Source organism: Pyricularia oryzae, assembly GCF_000002495.2.
Source record: "Pyricularia oryzae 70-15 unplaced genomic scaffold supercont8.8_1, whole genome shotgun sequence".
Lineage (NCBI taxonomy): Eukaryota > Fungi > Ascomycota > Sordariomycetes > Magnaporthales > Pyriculariaceae > Pyricularia > Pyricularia oryzae.
This window is the reverse complement of record NW_003803360.1, coordinates 3,153-20,382: the sequence shown is the minus strand read 5'-3', so window position 1 is coordinate 20,382 and position 17,230 is coordinate 3,153. Positions and strand designations below refer to the sequence as shown.

Here is a 17,230-nt window from a genome sequence, read left to right as displayed (position 1 = left end):
CTGGCATCTTGCATAATCCGGTGCCATTTTCTGCACCTTGGCGGGGTCTACCGCAGTTTATTTGTACTTGTGTAGTTGTGTGGGAGGTCAGGCTGTCGAATAAAAATGAGCCGCATGATAAGCGAAAGAACCGAGATCACGGCCAAGATCGCCAGCCCCGGACGTGTAAGCGCCGGCCGGCTCAACGGTCTGAAAATGCGTCTGCGCCTCCAATTGGAAAGGCGTGTTAGCAATTCCCGTCTAATCCTGTCGCCAGGCTGATCCCCCGGAACATATTCGGACCTGGCCCTCCTAACGTCCTGTCCTTGTGTTGATACGTCCTTCATCGCGCCACTTTGGGGCGGTTTATTATTTTGCTTTTATGCCCTTGGTTTTCGTCTTCCTTTCTTGTCTGCCGGTTTCAGCGCATCTACTTCGAGAGACCCAGTGATCTCTCGCGCCCAAAAAGCAATTGCGTTCGTGCCACCGCAACCCGGAACGCCTGGCTGGTCTACTCTCGAAGTCGACGAGCCAGGATATTCCTATTTGGAAGTTGCCCCAGATCAAAGATCGCTACAAGTTGGGAATGGCCAAGCCGTCGACCCCAAGCATTCACAGCTTCAGGTTGCCGAATACGAAAACTCGCCGCAAGTCGTCGGCGAAGGGGTTGTTGATAAAGGCTACATGAGAGGAAATGACCTTGAGGTGTTACCAGTCACCATTACAAAGTCGACAGCACCATCTTCGTTATATGATGATGCCCCTCCCACAGAGTCAGCAGCAGCGGTGCCCACGGGCGTTGCGGCAACAGAAAAGAGGCCATTGATGAGGAGAAGGAGAACATGGATTCTGCTATGCACGGTCGTCCTTGCCATCCTTGGTGTAGTATTGGGCGTGGTATTTGGAGTTGTGCTCCGCAAGCAAAACAATGATGGTGATTCTTCCAATTCGAATCGTGGCGAAGTTGCACCCGGCAACGGCAACGGCAGCGCGGAGCCGCCTCCCGATACAAGCGCCCTGAAAGCTGTCCCGAAATGCGCGGAATCCTTTTGTCCTCAGTCTCTCAACGGCCTGGTCGAATCATACACGGCTGTCGACCAATCGCCCACCATCCATCTCCTCGTTCGCGACCGCGTGGCTGACATCCAGTACATGGCATCGGCTCCGGGCGCCAAGTCATTTCCCAACAAGTGGCGATCGTACGGCAACAGCGGATTCTATCCAGACACACTGGCCTCTACATTCCTTTCCATCAACGGCAGGCACAGCATATCCTTCTTTGGCTTGGTTTCGGGGTCGCCAGTGGCCAGCTTCGACCACGTGGCCTACCGCACCATCGACATTGCCAACGGCTCGGCCAGCGATGCCATCTACCTTGGCAACGACGGGCTGGTGGCCAGGAGCGCACCGGTGGTGTGCGCGCCGCCAAACTCGGACATGAATGGCGCCCCGCCCACCGACATGAGCATCTTCAAGAGGGGTCAGTTCTCACGCGACAAGAATGGCGATCCTGCCAGCATCTGGTGGCGCTTCTCGCACGGCACGCCTGGCACCTTCCACGACAAGTACATCCACGAGGTTGCCGACATCGTCCCGGATAGCATGCCCAATGTTCCGCCCGGCCTCGCCTGCCGCGACGGGCCGACCATGCGCCACGACGTGGTGGTCTACTCCAACGCGACCGACGGCTTCGCCGCCTACCACGAGTGGTACGACTTTCGCAACTTCACCTGGTCCAAGAGTCACAAGGTCGGCGGTACGTTCAAGCAGGGCACCCGGCCGATCCTGGTCGAGGTGTCCAAGGACCGGTTCGACTTTTTCGGCATCGGAGCGGACGACGCGATGCACCACTTCACCTTTGAGCAGCAGGGAAACCCGCAGTACAGCGAGATGGAAAGCCTGAGTGGGTCCTTTGCCAGCAACGCGGCCGGCGTGGCCATGGGCGCCGCCAGGGACCGCGTCGACGTCGTCGCCATCGGCAAAGGGGACGGGAGGCTGAAGCGCAGGGCGCTGGTGGGCACCAGGTGGGACGCGGAATGGGGGGATCTGGGAGTTACCGCTTCCAGCGTGCCCCGACTGATGAGGATTGCGGACGACGAGCTGATCATTGCCATTGTCGCCGCCGACAAGGCCGTCTGGTACTCCGAGGTCAAGATACAAGGGGATGGGAGCTGGTCAGAGCTGAAATGGCAGGCAATCGGTGGTATACGAGTAGAATAGTAATTAATAACGGGATAACAGGACTGGAGTAGAAAGAACTAAAAAAAAAACCCCCCATCGTGCCAACCGCCGGAGATGCGTCGTCTGCCACCCCACATTTTGTCACTAATGCTTGAAAATGGACAAGTTTCAGTCATCACGTCTGCGGCAAAACCACCGTCGAGGGCCAGCGATCATTGGGGAAAGAGAGTTTTCTGCACTGCATTCAACGGTCTGTGGGTGCGAATCATGACTGGTTGATCAAGTACTAGCAGATTGAAGCTCTGACAAGCGGACTGTACACTCAAGGAGGCAAGCACGGAGAGGTAAACCGTAATGTAAAGCCCTCGAGATTTCGGTTCACTGCGCCGGGTTGGGATCTGTAGTGATCGACACAGTCGGGCAAGCCATCAACGAAGCAAGTTTTACGTTTTAAAACGCGACATACGAGAAACAAATGCACTGGCACTTTGGAAGAGGGTCTGGGGCTGCGAAATTCTACAAAGCAGCAACGGCTAATTACGGAGTTGCTGGAAACGACGCTCGAATCCACGTGACGCCATTGACGGGTGATCCAGCGGATTTGTTTCACTGCAGATTGATTGCATCGTACAATCGAGTCAATATGCAGGCGAGCCAAGCGATAGCCTAAACTCGATGGTCCCCCGAGACAAGTCCAAAAAAAATCAGATGCAAAGAACCCCATGGTTGCTGGACCTGCATCGGGCGGCAATTGAGACGGTGAAAGGGAGGGAACAAGAAGAAGAAAAATCAACGGACGAACGAGGCGTCAACCCTCCAAGACAGTGACGGATGAGTTTATTCGGGATTGAGTTGGAAGAAGAACAAGGGATTCCAGCTGGGTACCCAGGTACGGATCGTATGTTTCCCGTCAAGCGAGGTGAATATTTGACCAGGGGGTGCCGAATCAGGTGGAGGGTTGGGCCCCCTTGACAGGGATGTATTCAACTGGCTCTTATCCTGCTGCTACTTTGTAGATACAGTACTCAAGCAACCCAAGATGCCGGTGGCCCGTTGTTAGTGGAAGGAATCCTTGCGACGTTAAATTGTGATACTTTTTGGGCTCGTAGCCTGAGTGAATTGAGTTTTTGTCAAGCGACGGCAGTCAATAGAATAAGCGAGAGAAGAAAAACAAATGTCCGGAACCTGCGATTGTTGTCAAAATGCAAAAAAGACCGCCGTCGTCACCCATCCACTCCCTGATCCACGGCACAACGGCAAACCGTAAAACGAGATATTAGTGGGCTGATGAATGGGCAGACACCACCTTTGCACCTGGGCCGTTTTCCAAAATAACGTGGTGAAGAAAAAAAAAAAGTAGGACCCCCAGCCGCCCGACTCGACGAATCACAGACGCTAGACTCGTCTCACATACCCCGCTTCGCGCTGTCACCCGTCTCCTAATTGGACAGCTTGGTCCCCCCTCTCCCCTGAGACCGTTGACGTCGGGGGGGACCACTAAAAAAGGCATCACCAAAAGAAGCAGAGGACCCCCCTTTGGAGTCTCCGCGCCCCTGTCGCCCAGTGTCAGATCGTCAGGACATGCGACCAGCCAGTGTGTGAGGAGAGCAGCACGGGCCCCAGCTTGCGTCTCTGTTCTTTGTTTTGCCCATGGAACCGGTAAACCCAAGGGCTCGAATGGCAAAGGGATGGGATTCTGCATCCCGTAATCACATTTCCCCATCTTTTGGGCCCTTTTTCCCTCTCTCTTTTCTTTTTCTTCTCTTCTTATTTGTTCGTTTCATTTTCTTTCCCTCCCACACCATCCCACACCACTATTCACTTCTCTCCATTTCGGTCCTGCGGATTGATCTTTTTTACCGTCTTTTTATTCTATTTTATTGTTTCCTTTTATCGGGTTTTATTTTTTTTTTCTATACGTTCGCTTGCCAATACTCAGTCTTGCTGGTCAACCGACAAACCCCAAACGAAGCAAACGACGTATACTTGCCCTTTTTTTTTAACCCTTCGGAATAAAGCGATTTAATTGTCATTACGCCAAACTCGAAGAACAGACAAAGAAAAAAAAAACCTTAGCTGCAAGCTTTTCGGACGACCCAGTTGAAGCCGCCCGTTATTCCAATATCGTCTGAACCGACACGCGTTCGGACCGAACTCTTTTGACGAACGCCGTCTCTTGTCGAATCACCAACACAAAACCGCCAAAATGGGTCAGTTCGGATTCCTCAACGACCTCGTGTGGACGGAGCCCAAGGCCCCGGCCATCAAGGGAGCCATCAGCCCCGAGGATGCCCTCAACGCCAGGATCTTTGGCTTCATCTGGCTCGGTTCCGTCTACGGCATCGCCATGATCTGGTGGGCGCTCGCCCTGCTCGCCCGCTGGGATCGCTCCAGGGAGACGGGCGCCGGCTCCGTCCTGCTCGCCTTCATCCTCAGCACCGCCTGGCCCGTCGTCATGGTCTACCTCATCGCCAACCCGATATAAGCAACCCGAAGAGAAAAAAAGAAATCGGGCCCCACTAAAGGAAAGCAACGGGCGTAACGACTGGGACATGGAAGCGGGGAATGAATGGGATGGTCCCCCTTTGATCAAGCCGCGGGCGCGGGGAAGAGGAGGTTTGGTTGTTGAGTGGAGAGGGTAGCCAGGCTTGAAGCGGGTAGAGAACGGGTGGGACACCGGGGGACAATGGAGGACGCGGATGGGGCTGGTAGGGCGATCGGTGGCGCTCCGGGATGAGGCCGGTGATCGGTCGCTTGGCCGGCCCGAGTGATACCAATTCAAAAGTGGCGGGCTGGATTCTACTCCTGCTCTTCTACTTTCGGATGCTGGGTTGGTTCTCCTCACACAGATGGGACTTGGAACTTTTGGAGCCCCTTGCTGGTAATGGGACACAACGGAGCGTTCGGTTTTTACTACTCTTTTTTTTTCTCTGTTTCTTTGCAAGCAATGACAATACCTGACTTCTGAATCGGAATTCCCCTGTCCCATGTTCTCGTGGATGTTGACATCGTAAACACAGATGCTGACAAGATGTCAAGATCCCGGTCAGGCCAGCCGCGCAATCCCCTGAGTGTTTGTTCCCTGCAACAGTGGTGATACGTACGAGTCGCTTACCGCAGTTTGCTCCCGTCAAGATAAAGGAACAACTAGCGATTGTTAAGCATGCTAATTGCTCGGCTGCTATTCCCATCATTGACACATCCTCGATGGCAGACGCAGAGAACTTATTCCTCTGAGTCACGGGCCGAAGATCAGTTGTTACCTGATTTGTGGTATCAAATTCTATTAATATATTGTATAAATAAATACATGGTGAAAATGTCTCATCATAGCTGGTATGTTCCTGGTGTGTATCCAATCACCCCATGGTAATGTCAGCGGACGCAACTGCCCTTGTGTATATGCTAGGGCTCGGTCTCGGCCACATCACAATGTCTTCTCACAACGGCAACTGGAAAGCCTGTTTTTAAACCCGCCCGCCTGCTTTACCCAGTCGTCCAAGTTCTTTATCAAGACCTTCAACCTGGACTAAAGGGTCTGGCCCGTTTCGAGAGTCGAGGCAACATGCCAGTGACATGTATGGCCCCTGTCAGCCTGTATTGTCAAGGCTTCCGACAAGAGTCGCAAAGTGGCGACTCAACCGCCGATTGTGTGTCCCGGACTCGTGCGGCGGCGGAGGGCAGCGGCAACCACGCTTTCGCATCCCAAAACCTCACGCCACTCGACCAATTACCGCGCCGCGCCTCTGCAGGCCCGCACTCGCCGCGACGGCGTTCTTGTGATCCTCCGCCAGCCTCTTTTGGCTCCAGGCTTCGAAGCCAAAGTTCCAAACCCTCTCGGCCTCGGCCATCTGGCCGGGCTTGTCGCTGCCCCAGTTGTCGCCCTTTGACGACTTGCTGCCCACGTGCTGGACCAGGGCCGGCTTGACGTAGAACCTGGGGCCGAACACGTCGGGCTTCTCGTTGGCCACCTTCTCGGCCAGCTCGTCGACGAACCCGATCCTCCTCTCGCGGTACCAGTCGGTCAGCGGCTCCACCATCTTGTTGGGGAAGATGGTCGCCTGCGCGCAGCACGAGTTCATCGGGAAGACGCCCCTCTCGGGCCCGTGGGCGAGCTCGACGCCCGCGCTGAAGTAGAGCCACGTGTACACCACGTAGGTGGTCAGGACCGTGGCGGCAATCAGGCCGCCCTTGTTGGCGCTCCTTTGTCGCAGCGACTGCGCAAACGTCGGCCTGCTGAAGCGCCAGATGAGGAGAAAGATGACGAGGAGAACCGCCGAGGTCCGGAAGTAGCTGAGTTTGAACTGTTCGGGCCATTCCTTCTTGGAGATGTAAAAGAGTCGAAGGTAGAAGACTATCCGAACATGTTAGCATCGTCGCAAAACAATGACTGTGGCTCGAGGGATCAGTTCAACTTACAGCCTCGCTTGTCGTTTTTGGTCTTTTGCTCGGCCTCAAAAAGCGCCCTCTTGGTCCTGTGAAACCAGCCATCCGCAAAGGCGACGTCGTCCTCAAAGTACAGGATATACGGGGCCTTGGTCGCGGCGCACGCCTTGATGGCGTAGCTGTAGTCGAACATCATCTTCTCCCTGTCCGGGATGCCGGTCTTCTTGTACTCGGCCTCCAGCTCGGCGACGTGCGCCCTGTCCTTGCTGTCCATCTCCGAGTCGGCGTACGACAGAATCCGGTCCGTGACCCTGCCCACCCACGGCTGGCCAAAGACGGGATGCTCCGACTGGTTGGTGTGTCCAAAGAGCGGCATCAGGTAGATCTGGTCGCGCTCCTTTTGGCTCAAGCCACTCAGCAGGCTGCCAATGGTCTCGGGGAAGTAGATGGCGCCGCTGGGACGGACCACGGTTGTGGCGGTGGCGCACAGAAAGGGCGGGGGGTTGGCCGGGGTGACGGGGAACTCGCGACGGAAATCGGGCGCGCCGGTCGCATTGTAGCTCTTGATAAACTCCTTGCTCTCCGCCAGGCGGACATTGCTATACTTGCGGCCGTAGGCGTGTATGGGGCTGAAGAAGGCCGACGTAGGGTCGTTGTATGTGTACTTGGGGAGGAAGTTGACGCCAAAAAAGAAAAGCGTCACAGGAATCAAGAGAAGGAGCAGATGCCGGCCGCCGCCACCAAAGTAGTCGCGGGCGGCCCGATTGACCCAAGAAGGAGCGGCGTACTGTCCCATGACTTTGCTGCGGTGATAGGATTGCTGATGACTGCCTCTCACCGGGGTAGATTAGGTAGGTACCTTTTTGGATGAAAATGGGCAAAGGTCTGCTAATAAGAGAAACGCTAGGAACCTAGAAAGGAAAAGAGTGTGGAAGATGGATTGGGGAAAAAAGGGCAAGAAGGAAAAAAAATAAAGTAAGACGGGTATACAAGCTGTCAGTGGCGGAGATCACCTAGGGGTCATGGAAGAACACACGGGAGGGAGGCCGTAGACAACCAATCCACTGTAAGCTTGCCAAGGCTTCAATGTGGCAGAGCGGCGGCACACCCTTACCGAGAATGCATTCCCAATCAACCAAAGGGAAAAAAAAAAAAAAAAAAAAAAAAAGAATAGAAGCTCAGGGCCAGGGTCTGGCCCTATAAGCTCAATCAAAAAGGTACAGAGGTGTGGGGTGGAAGAGGACAGAAGGGACGGTTGTCATCGATGGGCCAAATTCCTTTCTGTACCGTACCTGCAAGGCTTGATGAAAAATGTCAAAGGTTATTTCAGGGTAGTGCCTTCGGCTTAAGTTTTGACGTTGACAAAATTGTCCAAAATAAGGCGAAACCGAGTCATTTCTTTGCTAAAATGGATGAGAAAACTAAATATTCTTCAAGACGTTTGACTTTTTCTTGAATCGACCCTGATCACCTTTTCCCTAGCTAGGCAGGCAAGGCAGGTAAGCAAGGTAGGGGTGACTATTTCGCTTCGCCACATGGTGTCTTACAAAGGTTCAATACAAAAGTCCAATCACACAGCGGCATCTTGGTTTTTGCTGATACCAAGCGTTGACGATGATGTCGTTGATTTTCAGAAGAAAAAAAAAACATGGCTGAAGACAGGCGCGACATGGCAGCTGGATATCGGTATAACTGCAGGTGATTTGCACGACCTCGAAAATATTAGACCTAGCACAAAAGAGGGATTCTGCGAGAATACCGATCAACGAGGGCAAAAAAAGAGGCATCAAGGCATGTCTCAAATTCTCGCATCGTACAATCAATCCTTTTTCAGGAAACATGCCGACCTCTTTCCTCATCTACGATGCATGTATCCATCCTTGGCGTCAGCAAAAGCCACCTATGAAGTACTAGCCTAGAGTCTGGAGTTCTTGGTACTCCGTACTATCACTGTTCGCCCATAGCATGTCTCCGTACCCACTTGCCATCCACATGTTCTCACCGGCTGCATGTCCCTTCTCCGGTGGTACGTCTGCCAATGAGCAGCTGGGGAATAGGGTACGACGTGCGTACCAAGGGTGAAAAGCAAAGCCTCCTATGGGTGAAGCAGCTTGGCAGACACTTGGGTTTTGATGGCGCACCCTCCTCTGTGCTCTGTACGTAGCTTGCAAGCTTCCATTGGGAGGCAGAGACTTTACTTTATTGTTGCCCCGCGTCCTGACTTACTTCTTCCTTCCCAAGCCGCGGCTTCCTTACTTCTTTACCGGTACACGTCCCCGTTGTCCAAGATGTCGTTTGCTTCTTCCCCCCTGGCACGCAGCGACCCACAAATAACAAAAGTCCACTAAAAGTGCATCTTGAGAAGAGGTGGTGGTGGATTGGAAAATGGCTCGTTCCCACGTCAGCCCGTGTCTGAACTTTGACGGGAGCCTGGAGGGCGGGCAAATGTGGGTCACTCTGCCCAAATACGCTTAGGCGAAAAGATGCTGACAGGAGCAAACCACATTCTTGGGAAAACAACAGCTCGCTTGCAGGGTTCACCGTTTTCACTAGCCTCGATTGAATTGGCCAGAAATGGGAATCCTCCACGTTGGGCAAAACAAAGGCGAAAAAAAAAAAAGAAGAAAAATAAGACACACCAAATTCCAATCATGATTCGAGGCAAGCAGTAGCGAACAAAAAAAAGCCTACCTTGTGCCAGGAGAAGGTATAGCGCCCCTCGTCGCATCGTTCCTGCATTAGGGCTGCCGTCAATTGACGGGCTTCAAGACAACCCAGCGCAGGACGCGCGCAATTGGGAATGGAAATTCTCAAGGGTGGGTCGTTTGGTTCCTTTTCCACGTGTGTGGTAAAAAATCACCTCCCCATATACGATATCACCCTTCGGATCGTCGGCACACCCCTGATAAAATTCTCCCAGCAAGGGTTTCGCTGTCTGAAAACTTTTTTTGCAAAGGTACTTCGTAAGCACCCAGATCCTCAGTCGCAAGCGCGACCGCTTCAGCCGCAGCGACGTCGTATATCCGACATGCCTTCCTGGGGAAGATTTTTTTTTTTTCCTTCTTTTAATTCTTTCCTTGCGCTCTAGTGGTAATCTCTCGTTGAGCATTATCCAAGCCGTTGATAAGCTGTGGCGGTCAACCACGTCGATCATCCGTACTGATTCGAGCCCGAAGTCACACTGACCCAAAACTCTAACCCCGCAATGGAGAGCAGAGAAGTCTAGCCACGCCCGATTGACACCTTCTAGACTCTAGGCTTCCGGTGGATCGGATACCGGCAGTGCCTCACGCACTTGGGTTGAGCCAAGCGCAGTGCAGGCTACATATGCAACCGCCGGTTGCCCTAGGTCGGCCTGCACGTGGCCACCGTTATTCCTGCGGTTGGTCGAGAGAAATCGCCATGCGACATGGAATACTTGCATATCCTCACGCGACAAAATCGCGATTCCTCGCGTGTAACAACCACGCTTTCGAGTCCTAGATGGCCTCGGCGAATAAATCTCTCTTGGGCATGGTATTGACTGTAGTTTTTGGATGACAAGAAGGGTACCGCGAGTGACAAAGGACCTGTCGGGTAGGCTTTGTCAACTGGAAGCTACCTAGGTACCTCGGTAGGTACCTACCTACCTACACATTTACGGTCGCAGTTCTGCGTTTCAACTGCTGGCGGGTTAAATGATACAGCGCAGCCGCGCTATGCCATGCAACTCGCTGACTTTTTATGTGTTTTATGTAGCCCAACAGATTGTCTGCATCACTGCAAAAATGAGTATTCGAGTAAACTGGTACCTTTAGGTACCTTAACATTGGATTCCTCGAGAAAATATGAGGCGCCGCATGAAGCTCGGAATGTTGACGGGCAATCGCTGCAGTCTATCAAAAATCATAACAAAAAATGGTACTCCCATCTACAGTACCTAGCTGTCTGAAAGTACCTGCGCGATCGCATGGGTCTGTCAATATGTATGGCGCGTTTTGCTCGTCTACGCCGCCTTGCACATCTCTGTCCCTCTGGCGGGCGGTCGAGTCCAGGCACGCCGCCAGCCCATGACAGTACCACAAACGCTGTTTTAAGCTACTTCTATGTGCATAGTTGATAGTTTTAGTGCACTTTCAATTGAGGCTTTCTTACGAAGTACCTACCTTTATGCTGCGGGGTGGAAGCATTGCAAAAAAACTGTCGTTGTCTTGCCAAATCCCCCTGTTTAACTCCAGATATTCCCCCTTGAATGTATGCGTCGTCGAGGATTGCCTTGTGTGTTTGAACGAATTGACAGTACCGCAATCCGGCTATGACTGGGACAAATTACAAGGGAAGTACCACGTGAGGGTTATCAATTCAAGTGTAGGTAGAGGGAAAATTCGAATACCTTTTCACTATGACCACACGGGCACATTCGGGGGGGAGATGGGTATACCCTCAATGGCAGAAGTAAAAGGTACAGCTTCGGTGACAAAATAGACAAAGTAATTTTATGAGACTGGGACTGAACAAACTACGTAGACATGCAGGGCAAGCTCTTGGACCTTTTGGAAAGAGTACGAGGCCGCTTACCAGCAGGCGTAGGTGGTGTTTTGTTGCAAACACGTTTGGGATTGACACCCGACGCAAAATGCCCTGTACACGCGCGCATGCAGCATCGCGGAGCCTGTCGTGCAGCGCCGGCGCCGGGAGCGGGCCGAGTGCGAGTCCAAGGGGCTTGGAGCCGCCCGTGTACAACGACGTCATCGAACGGGTCGAGACCGAGGCTGCTACGTGTTGCGCAAGAGCGAGATCGCCAGTGCCGACGCCAGCAGGGTTTGTGACCTGACCTGGCTCGAAAACCCCCTGGGAATTCGACCCCTACTGGGTCTTTGAGGCCCGCAAAAAGCCCAGCGGTGAAAGCATCTCGCAGCTCGTGTCGGCCACGGCCGACCACCTGCCCTTTGGCTACGGCGAATACGCCTGCCCAGGCCGCTTTTTCGTCGCCCACGAGGTCAAGCCAGTTGCGCTTTGCTACCTGCTTCTCAAACACGACTGGAAAACATCTGAAAACGCAACTGTTCCCTTCACCATTGATGCGGGCCTCGATGCTTTGGTCAATCCAGAGGTCAAGGTTAAGTACCGACGGCGCAAGGAGGAGATCGGTCTGGATTTGCCGGTGTTTGGAGCTGCGGAATGGATAGAAGAGCGATGCTCGCAACTTGGAGAGAAATGGAAGTCTCCACTTCAACGGTGGCTTGTTTGTGACCAGCCGTGTTGTTGGGATTTGATCTGCATCCCAATGATGGGCAACCTTTCCTCTCAAGTCTCAAACCTCAATCTCAGTGCATATATGCCCGTCAACAGCTGGTCATTAACAGGTCCATCCTGAGTAAGTGGATGAGTTGCAGCATGTCACATGTATGTTGGGTGCTGGAGAGGGCAAATGGGCGCATGTCAACATTGTAACTTTGTGAGGCAGGAACCAAGTCCCACCTTGACCTAGTACATGCTTGCTTTGCCATTGAAGAACATGTCCCTGAAAGAAACCCTGACGAAAAATGATGTCCCCTTGGTGAACCAACTCCCCCCTCAAATGGCCTCCAGGTACTAGCCTCCCCGCCGTTGCAGACGCAAATCTTTCCCCGAAAAGAAAACCAAGCTGGAGGTGAAGCTGATAAAGGTCGAAGAATTGAATGGAGCATGGAGCTGCATGCTAAGAAACAAAGTCTTCAACGGGCAACGATTCCCAGATCGCAGCAGTCGTAGTTGCCGATGAACCTTGATGATTCTCGCGCTTACTACAGCGATCGACCTGGTCAAGTTGACAGAAGAAAAAAGGAAAGAAACCCCCAAACAAAAGAAAAAGACCCATATCAGTCGCGACAGATCCGCGTACCGATGAGCTTCAATAATTGTCGCAAGTTCGTAATTTCGTAACTCGTCATGCCATCTTGCATGTGATCTTGTAGTGGAAAAAAAAGAGCAAATGAAATGGCAACTTCAAACATATGGTTACATGATGGATCGATATCAGATCCTAAATTGCCGCCCTTCCGTGGGGTCTTGTGAATATGGTATTGCTGCTGAAACAGTGCAGCCAGAGTGGAGAGGCTTCTTGATACAAACAAAGTGTAGAAAATCGTGGCAGACATCTCTGCAAGGAACTGACTGCTTGCGGCAGCTCCTGCTGCTTTCGAATTTCTGTGGTATCTTGAACAAAGAAAAAAAAGACAGCTGATAGAAACCTAAAAAAAAAGACAGACTTGACTCGAGTCGCAGTGAGTACAGATCCTCATCGTTGACGAGGTTCCGTACTTCTTTTGACGACCCTTTTGTGCAGCCATTCACGGGTTGAAGCTCCGTAGAAAGGTGCCCAAAAAGGGTAGAGCGACTCACCAGCTGTAGCCGTTGTAGGAGTAGTTATCATTGTTGTAGGGCCAGCGCATGTCGCTGCTGTAGTGGGCAGGAGTGGGTTGGATGGCGCACGTGTTTGCGCGACGAGCCATTCCAGCGCGGCGATCGGCCTCGGCCTTGACGCGGAACGCCTCTTGCATCTTGCCGGCGGTCTCGACGGGAAGGTTCATCGTCATGACCTCGTCGCCAATCTTGATGCGCAGGTCGGTGGTCGGGCGCCAGGGAGCGACGGTCTCGGCGTCGAGCAGCCTGGCAAAGGCGGCGGCGAGCCAGGGCACGACGAGGAAGAAGGTGGTGGCCAGCACGAAGCGCACGTCGTTGAACATAAAGGTCCAGATCCAGGCGAGGTCCAGCATGAGGCAGGCGACGGGGACGGTCTGGTTGATGGTCGCGACGCGGGTGATGTAGTTGCCGTCGGCGGGCCGGTAAGCACCATAGATGACGAGGCAGAGGAAGTAGACGACAAGGGAAGGGCTGGTGGTCTGCAGAATGAGGCGGGTGCGGTGGAGCTCGTCCTGAGAGCTGACGAGATCAAAGGCGACGATGAACACCAGACCTCCAAGACCGGCGAGGAAGTAGAGGACGCGGCTGATGACGCGACCGCCCTGCTTTTCCGACTCCTTCTGTTTCTCCTCCTCAGTGACGGGGGTTCTGATGGTAGGAGGAATCATGCTCGGGGGGACGGTGTAGGAGGGAACGAGTCCAGGCATCTTGATCAATTCGATGCGGTAAAGTGAGGCGTTGGTGATGGGCTTCGAAGTCAAATAGTTGAAGTGGCTAGTAAGAGATATTGATGGAAGAGATTGAGAGATTCTGATAATAGATGCTTGCGAGACTCGCGAACGCGCTGCGTTGTGAACGGTTAGAGTTTTGGTGAATCGAGTTGGTAGATACGGAAGGTTGGAAGGTGGTGATCTTGGTACAGGAAGCAGGAGATGCGCGACGAGATAAAATACTACCGCAACCTCGATAGAAGAACTACTTTGGTAATGCTCTGCGGGGCGGGTGGGGAGCTTGGGCAGATTCTGTACGGCTTGGATACAATAAAAACGGAAGGAACGTGGTCCAAAGAGCAAACGGGGACGAAGAGACTAAGCCTGAAGCGGCATGCACCTCTTTCTAGGCCTCCTCTCAGTGGCTGGACACCGGATACAGGTGCACTTATCCCGGAGAATCATCGGCCTGGGAGCACCGCAAAGCTGCTGCCCTCCCTGGGGCAGTGCCTCTGGCTTCAAGGTCACTTCGGGCTCAGGATGCGCACATGGCGACAGTGGCAGATGGCGGCTGGTGGAAGTAGCCCGCCGTCATAGATGACGTCTTGACTACAGCACTCAAAGAGACGTTCACTACGGAACAGGGAGGGACCTGCGGAGTGCCATTTGGGGTTCGAATGGGGTATCTTTTCCATCTATTATTAATTAGAGCCGCCAGGCTTCTGCTGTGTTGGCCTTGAGAATGTTTGTGGGCTTCCGGGCTCCAAATCTCTGCGAGTGTCATACTTTCTGTCCTCCAGGGTAGAGATGAGCAGCCGCCGGGGCGTTTGTCAATAGCGGGTAACGGGGAAGCAAGAAATCCAACTGCTTTCCTTCCATCTGAGGCCAGCCTCCAGTGTATATGTGTCGTCCGCCCATGTCTTCGATGTCTAGATCCCCAGTTTTCCTCGATTGAGCCAAAAAGCCGCTTCATCCCTCCTATAGCCAGAGAACCACACTCTCCTGAATGTTGTAATTAGACAGGGCTTTGCACAACAATTACTACCAAAGTCAGCTTGATGCAAATACGCCCAAAGAGTGAATCCAGTACTCACTTGCTCTCGTGATGTTTTTTTCTCTACAAGTCTTTCAGCGGAGTCTCGCTCCAAGATGTCTTGTGTGGCAGGAGAACAGCGCCTCAACCGCAGAACGGACCAAGAAATTGGTCCGGCTCCTCGGCGAGCCATCGCACGGCGATCTTTGGCTTGAATGCTGATTCCTCGTTGCCGGTCTTCTTCTTTTTTATGAGGCTCATGGCCTTGCGAGCAATGACCCTCGTGAGCTTGGTGATTGAAGCCATTGTGGCTACTGCTGGTGCTGCCGCTGCTGATGTTGTTGGTGTATGTAGTGTTATGTCGTCGGCGGAGATGACTCTGGCTGGAGTTATGCCAGTTGGAGTTATTTTGATTGGGACGTCAAATATGGCCAGCTGATGAATGACAAGATGTCAGGAAACAGTAGGAGGCCAGCAAGGCAATGTGATGTAGCAGCAGTGAATTTGGAATACTGAGCAGTATGGAGATAGACCGGGATCGAGATGAAGCATGGGGAAGAAGGGAGAACAGAAGATCAAGAAATCTCCTGGGGAGGGGGGGGGGGGGGGGACGCCGAATATAAAGCCCGTCATTTAACGTTTAGCGATGTTTATGATGTTTCTAGAATGACTGTAGCAATCTGGTTACCTATACTACAGCTTGCCTTTATAATGGAAGCTTTCACGATGCATACGGGGTGCGTGCTTGGACTTCACTGCTGCAGCTGACGGACTTGTTTCCAATTTACTCATGAGGCAAAAGTCGCCTCCGTAATCCTGCCTTCCACCAAAACAACCAAATTGGGCTACATTCTGCATACTCTATAGTCATGGGGGATTTTCACATGTGCCGGAGAGTCTGGGCTGTCTTGGAAAAAGTTGACATCAACGCGTCAAGAACCAAAGCCTATTGGGCTCTGCCGGGATGTTGTCCCCTGAGTCACTTGGTGGCAAACTATGTTTCTGTTGATGAAAATAAACACGTGAAGCTCATTGACCACTTGAACACTAACCATGTTGCTCCGAGAACCAAGTGCACCTACGTATTGAACTTTGCAAGAATTGCCAGGAAGCTTGGTATGGGAAACCCTTTTGGTCGCATGTGATCTTCTCGTCTCTAGACATACTAATTCTTGACATGAGCGCTACTACGGGCGAACCCTAGTCGAGACTGAAGCACGCGGCTGCTTAGGCATGTTTGTGTTCGGGCACGAAGCAGGGACAAAGAACCACTATGTGTGTTGGAAGTCAAATTAGGTAACTTGAGGAGGCAAACTACGCATGTTTTTGACCATGAACAGCTCTACGTAATGCCCGAGTCCAAGCGGAATGTATCTCAAGGTATGACCACGCGGAAAGGAGAATGGTTGGTGACGGACGTGAGAGCTTGACAACTCGGAACAATAAAGAGTGGCGGGTGCATCGTAATTCTGTGGCTGACGTCAAATGACTGTCGGAGATCTTGGCAGGAGAGCTTCGGACGCCGAGGACGCCGGGTACGACGGCTCGTTATTGATGAATCAGGGGGCCTGTGAAGATGGATGAAAGGGTCAGTCCATGTTGACTCAAGATTGTTCTAGCAAGAAGAGGCTCAAAATGCAAGTTTGGAAGGAGTACGGTGTGTATGTAGCGAAGAGGGTAGATGTAATGTCCTCATTCGGTCGAACTCGTGTGTTAGGAAGTAAGATTCTCGAATTTTCCAGGATTGAGGCCGCAGCAGGATTGTGGGGAAATCTTTTCGAACTCTGTTGTGTAGGGAGCTAGGTAGTTTTCTTTCCTTTGGGAACCTAACAAATTTGCTACAAGTTAGCCAACGGAATACTGCAATGCAATCTGATCTTTCGATAATCTTCAAAAAGCGTGTTGCCTTCAGGTAATGGGAGACAACTTGCCTCAAGGCTCAAGGCTCAAAAATGTGCGGCTTGTAGCATGCTTGATGATTGGGGATCACTCAAGGTCGCGGCCATGGATGGCGCCGCGAGTGTACTCCCATCTACTTGGGGGCTATGCATCGTGGGGCCTCATAAAAGGGGGTTTTTAAATTTTCGACATAACCGTGGACCTGCGAATTCCTGACCAAGTTAACCAGCAAAATAATTTATAAATTATTTATTTATAATTGGAAATATTACAATTCCAGCAAAAAGTTGAAATTCGGAAGCAAATTAAAGCCGCAAATTGCGTTACAAATATTTATTTGCAAAACGTTAAAAAAACTGCCTTTTCCAAATATTTAAACGGTTATATAATAACTATATATTTCCAACTTACTATTTTTAATTACCCAATTTGTTACGATCAAGGTATCGGGTAACCTGTTTTTATAGTAAAATACAGTGGGTTAAAACAACTGAACGTCTAATTGGGTAACTGGGGTTCTTAATAACTGGGGGTGAAATTATAATCGTTCTCAAATAAATATTAAAGTTAATTAAAATTTAATTGCTGCTAAACAATCCTAAAATGGAATTTATTTATATAATAATAAACGTACCTTATATAAATTATATTCCAAATA

The 17,230-nt window shown here is 51.9% G+C and overlaps 6 protein-coding genes across 6 annotated transcripts; 4 read left to right on the top strand and 2 right to left on the bottom strand.

The window, feature by feature from the left end:
* Positions 1-105: 105 nt before the first annotated feature.
* MGG_09165 (uncharacterized protein) lies at positions 106-2,199 on the top strand (the record flags this gene model as incomplete). Its single annotated transcript, XM_016990471.1, has 2 exons — positions 106-165; positions 598-2,199. 2 exons carry the CDS (start codon positions 106-108, stop codon positions 2,197-2,199), a joined length of 1,662 nt encoding a protein of 553 aa, XP_016845944.1.
* Positions 2,200-3,891: 1,692 nt separating this feature from the next.
* Positions 3,892-5,185, top strand: MGG_18099 (uncharacterized protein). The gene has a single exon (XM_016990559.1). It carries the CDS (start codon positions 4,367-4,369, stop codon positions 4,643-4,645), a length of 279 nt encoding a protein of 92 aa, XP_016845943.1. The 5' UTR covers positions 3,892-4,366; the 3' UTR covers positions 4,646-5,185.
* A 220-nt stretch (positions 5,186-5,405) lies between these two features.
* Positions 5,406-8,066, bottom strand: MGG_09167 (uncharacterized protein). Its single transcript, XM_016990472.1, has 2 exons — positions 6,580-8,066; positions 5,406-6,514 (listed from the first exon to the last, which is right to left on the bottom strand). The coding sequence occupies exons 1-2, from the start codon at positions 7,340-7,342 to the stop codon at positions 5,874-5,876; spliced, it is 1,404 nt and encodes a 467-aa protein (XP_016845942.1). The 5' UTR covers positions 7,343-8,066; the 3' UTR covers positions 5,406-5,873.
* A 3,095-nt stretch (positions 8,067-11,161) lies between these two features.
* On the top strand, positions 11,162-11,906 carry MGG_14983 (uncharacterized protein; the record flags this gene model as incomplete). Its single annotated transcript, XM_016990551.1, has 3 exons — positions 11,162-11,346; positions 11,425-11,770; positions 11,892-11,906. 3 exons carry the CDS (start codon positions 11,162-11,164, stop codon positions 11,904-11,906), a joined length of 546 nt encoding a protein of 181 aa, XP_016845941.1.
* Positions 11,907-12,905: 999 nt separating this feature from the next.
* Positions 12,906-13,637, bottom strand: MGG_09168 (uncharacterized protein; the record flags this gene model as incomplete). The annotated part of the gene is made up of 1 exon (XM_016990473.1): positions 12,906-13,637. The coding sequence occupies one exon, from the start codon at positions 13,635-13,637 to the stop codon at positions 12,906-12,908; it is 732 nt and encodes a 243-aa protein (XP_016845940.1).
* A 2,521-nt stretch (positions 13,638-16,158) lies between these two features.
* Positions 16,159-16,788, top strand: MGG_14982 (uncharacterized protein; the record flags this gene model as incomplete). Its single annotated transcript, XM_016990550.1, has 3 exons — positions 16,159-16,208; positions 16,293-16,334; positions 16,572-16,788. 3 exons carry the CDS (start codon positions 16,159-16,161, stop codon positions 16,786-16,788), a joined length of 309 nt encoding a protein of 102 aa, XP_016845939.1.
* Positions 16,789-17,230: the final 442 nt, after the last annotated feature.